At 42.6% G+C, this 4864-nt stretch overlaps 1 protein-coding gene across 1 annotated transcript in view; it reads left to right on the top strand.

The window, feature by feature from the left end:
* OSBPL10 (oxysterol binding protein like 10) overlaps nt 1–4864 on the top strand; it is a 375692-nt gene that overhangs the window by 210389 nt on the left and 160439 nt on the right. The window contains exon 5 of the mRNA XM_045297679.1: nt 75–266. Coding sequence (XP_045153614.1) covers nt 75–266 — 192 coding nt within the window. The remainder of the gene's footprint in view (nt 1–74; nt 267–4864) is intronic.

A 4864-nucleotide genomic window follows, 5' to 3' on the forward strand; every position in this document is an offset into this window, starting at 1 on the left:
CTCCAAACTAAGCCAACACTTAGTCATGTTCTGCAGGTCAGTTGTTGAGTTTTGACACCTGTTGCTTATTCTAGAGTACTTCAAGCTCCCGAAGCCGAAGTCTCACTTTGCTCCCCCATGGAACACCCAGTACTGCGTCTCCTTGTAGCCAGAGACACCTCATTGCGGGGGCCCCCGGTGTTGTCACAATCACGCATCACAAGTCGCCTGCAGCCGCCCGAAGAGCCAAGAGTCAGATTTCCGGCCAGCTTCATGAAGTCAGAGAGGTAGGCCATGCGCTCCTCCTAGGCTAAGTGGTCTGTGGGAGTTGGGGGCCACAGCTGTTCTGCCTCTGTTTCATCTTGATATATGAAGAGAGTGGACCCCACCACCCTATCAATCCCCCCTGGTTACAAAACAAACTATTTCATGGGTTAAGCCAAGTCCACACACACCCCAAACGGATATAAATGGAAGTACATCACATATGGCAAAGAAACGACAGTAGGCAGTAGTGGGTAATCAGGAAATCATTTTGAATGCTCTGAAGGTCAGGAAGTGTTAGATCTGAAACAGATTCTTTCTCATGTCTGCCCTGTTTCGCTTTTCTTCCTGGAATCCTTATTTCCTTCCTCCTCTCTGACACTCCAGGGTAGTGTTGGTAGCAGTAAGAGTGTGCCCCTAGGAGTTAGACTCTCTTGTTTAAGAACAAGTCTCGGAACAGCCCTGACCTCAGTACCTGCATCTGAACCACGGAAAGAATACAGCCTTTAGCATTCTCTTCAAGGAGTCCTGACACAGTGGTTCAAAGTGCGTTGGCTGCAAACCCAAAATTCGGTGATTTGAGCTCAGCAGCTGCGTTGTGGAGGGGACGTGGCGGTCTGATTCCACACAGACGGCAGCCCGGGCAGCCCTGTGAGGGTCATTCCACTCTGCCTCTGTGCCCAGAAACCACTAGAAGGTCATAGGTGTTTTGTTTTTCTGTTGCTTTGCACCTATAACAAGTGATGCAAAAATCACTCATAATCACGTGAAAATCCTTGACCTAGAAGTGCCTTATGAATCTGAAATGGGCTTATGTTTTATTTTCACATTTGATCTACTTGCTCCCTTAGAGAAAGTAGCAGAACCCTGGCGCTCACAGGGAAACGGGACTCCTAGACTAGGAGGTGGGTGCTCTCTCAGTGTACCTCTCACTGTATTTTCAAAATGTCAGGAGCCAGTTTTAGGTAGTGCTTTGTAGGCAGACTCGTTGGGCAGAAAACCCCAACATCTTCTGATTCTGTCAATGCCCAAAGAAGATGTTTTTGCCTCAAAGATTGTTGACACTTTTACATCTTGTCTGTCGCCTAATAAAGGGACAGAGATCGAGTTCTAAAATGTTGAATTACAGGTAGACTTCGCATTTTGAAATACTCATTTTGGCATTTTTTTTAAGTGTTTGGCTATTTGCTTAATTTTGTTATATTATTTTAGCAGATGAGCGATTGTGTATACATATCGTTTCACTTTTCCTAACAGCTTTGCAAGACACTGTGTTACAGTGTACAGAGTCATCTCGAGCACAGTATACACAAGAACTGGACTAGGATAAGGTACCCATCCCTCAGCCTCAACAATTTGACTTTCCATGGTTCTTGTGTCATCTGTTTCCTTCCACATGTGTCCACCTCCCGGCTTTCGTGTTTGCTAGAGCCTTTGAAAGAACTCTTAAGTATTGTATCATTTTATTATTGCCAATTATAATACTTCCATATTTATCCAACAGATAGGGCTTAAAACAAACAAGCAAAATTTGACAAGTCTATCATCTTAGAAAACAAAACAAAGCCAGAATACCATTGTCTTCCTTCTCTGTAGATCTCATTGCAGATACTTTTTTTAAACAATTTTATTGACATATAATTAACAAATCCTACAATCCAATAATTCAGTCACATCAACAAGAGCTGTACAAGCATCATCACAATCACTTTTAGAACATTTTCTTTGTTCTTATATTCATCATTTTTTTTAATCGTTTTATTAGGGGCTCATACGACTCTTATCACAATCCATACATACATCAGTTGTGTAAGGCACATTTGTACCTTCATTGCCCTCATTGCAGATACTTTTACAAATACTTTAAAGACCATGAGGACCCTCGGTGGCGCTGTCAGGTAAGCATTGTACGCCAGCCCTCAAGCAGGGCGGTTCAAAATCTAGCTTGTGCATGGGAGAAAGATGCTCCCATAACGACTTACAGCCTCAGAAGCCCTGGATTAGGGATATTCTGAGTCAAAATTGACAGCGGGAGATGGGGTTAAAGATAACTTTAAAAAAATGAGAAATTAATAATAGTTCACAGTCTTGATTTTATTGAAGTGAATCTGCTAAAACTGTTATAAATGATGATGGTAGGCCTGTCACTTAGGAGGAAAGAGGATGGGGTGGTTTGTGTCCTTTGAGCAGTGCTTTAATGCAAGCTGAGGGATATTAGCTTGATTTAATAGCATTTGGTCTAGTAGAATGCCGAAATCCTCTACCTTTTTAAAAGGTCTAGTGAAAAAAAATGTGTTGGTTTGCATATTAAAAATGGTTACAATAAAGGATGGAACACAAGTACATTTAACAAATAAATATAAAGAGGAAAATCCAAATTGCCATCCTTTCTGCTATAAATGAATGATTTACTTTTCAGTGAATTTGCTTTTTCTATATCTATACATATCAATACACACTAACGTTGCTGAATAATTATGTATGTTTATTTTGGTCATTCTGTGGAGGAAAAACTTTGACATATTCCATGGCGTTTCATTATAAAAATAATTAGGCAAAATGTCCCTATAGCCATGTTGATGGGATTCCCCCTTTGGTGCTCTTGGGAAGCAGTGGAGCACTTCAGGTTGTTCTGCATTTGGAGGACCCGGCTTGCTGAAACATGGATTGTCGGTGACCTGGCTGAGACGCCCGCGGCACGCACATTAGTGGTGGACAGGTCAGTGGCACGTAGAACCCTGTCATGGTCAAATGGGTCTGATTCTTGGATCTCGTGTCTGTCTGCTCGTCTCTCCAGAGAAAGGGTAGCTGCATGTGGTGCCTGGCATTTTAGGATGTGCAAAGAGCCACCATGTAAAGCTCTCTGAGCAAATTTATTCTCCCCAGAAAGCTCGGCAGCTTAAAGGGTATATTAATTTCAGACTACCAAAGCTTTTAGATGCCACTGTATTTATCTAGAAAAGGAGGAGAGGAAAAGGGAAGAGCATTTTTATTCCAGCTGTGGAGGGAAGATAACTTTATGATCACTGGAGCTGGGGAGGGAATCCTCATAGACAAGACAGATGCATGCGCCTGCATAGCTGAGGAAGAAAAGTAGTCCGGCCATAGGCAACGGGATAAATAGTAAATAGAATGCCACAGCACGGGTGAGAATAATGGGGCAGTTTAAGTGATTACATAGCCATCATCAAAAATACAAAGAATTGAGATACCAAAGGTGAGTCCCTGAAGGTATCCAGCAAGAGGAATAGAGGACATTTTAACACAGTATCGTGGCAAGGAACAAGCATCTTTCAGCAGATGAAGATTAAAGCATCTTTGCTTATCAAATTAGCAACAGCAGTTGAAGCCATTGTTGATGACGGTGTTAACCACAAGGGGGGCTTTTTACTACAATCGGGTAATAACTGAAGGCTAAACAGAATCACGCGTTGCAATTGACCCATATACATTCCCTGTTGAAGAGTGTCAAAGGTTGAGTTGTCTCCCATGTCTCAAGAGCAAGGGTGCATCAACATCTAGGGAACCTTGGTAGCAGAGTGGGTTACAAGTTGGGCTACTAACCACGAGGTCAGCAGTTCAAAACTACCAGCCATACCATGAGGGAAAGGTGAGGCTTCTTACACCACTGAAGATTTACAGTCTCGGAAACCCAGAGGGCAGTTCTGCTTAGTCCTGTAAGGCCACTGTGAGTTGGAATCGACTAGATGGCAGCACTTTTGGAGTTTTCAATACGTTCGTGGGAAAACCCCATTCTCTTTTATTTCCATTTTTCCACGAACTTTTTGAAGTCCTGACATCTGTGTTTTAAAATCCAAACTCTCATTTTAGTGATTATAACCTCACTGGGGAATGGGCGTTCTTTGTTGTGTTAAATAAACAAGATTAGTGTCAGATTTATCTGAAGCCACTCTCTTTTGAAGTATTGCAGGGGTTACACAATTTCATGTCAATTTAATAAATAAGACATGACAAAATAATAATTTATAAATTATCGAGGGTTCGTGGGGGAGGGGTAAGGAGGGGAAAAAATGAGCTGATGCCAAGGGCTCAAGTAGCAAGAAAATGTTTTAAGAACGATGATGGCAACAAATGTACAAATGTGCCTGACACGATGGATGCATGTATGGATTGTGATAACAGCTCGCTTCGGCAGCACATATACAGTTGTATGAGCCCCAAATAAAATGATTTTTAAAAGAAAAGAATATATAATAATCGGGAAAAAAAATAAAGTGTTATGGAATAAAAGAAAAAAGAGTAAGGGTTAGCATCCAGCCTGTCAGTCTGGTCACCAGGTCAATCTGGTGATCCCTCCCTGTCGACGTGACCTTCTCATCAGGATCCTGGGACTTCTTTTCTTCCTCCCTGGAAGGGGACACCACTCTCTCTGCTTCACTTTCTGGTTGACAAGTCATGAGGATCCACACTCAGAGCACTGGAGGGGCATCATGCCAGCGCTGTGTTGCTCCACTGCCACTGGATCCACAAGACTTTTCACTCACCGGCCTGCGATTTTCCACATCCGGCAGCATGGCATAATGCTGCGTGAGTCTGAAGAGGAATTTATGGACTGGTATCGGACATACGGGCTAATACCAGACTTAATGGACTTGCTCTG

Source organism: Echinops telfairi, unplaced genomic scaffold (assembly GCF_000313985.2).
Source record: "Echinops telfairi isolate 266 unplaced genomic scaffold, ASM31398v2 ScPeMD7_7420;HRSCAF=8458, whole genome shotgun sequence".
NCBI classification, from domain to species: domain Eukaryota; kingdom Metazoa; phylum Chordata; class Mammalia; order Afrosoricida; family Tenrecidae; genus Echinops; species Echinops telfairi.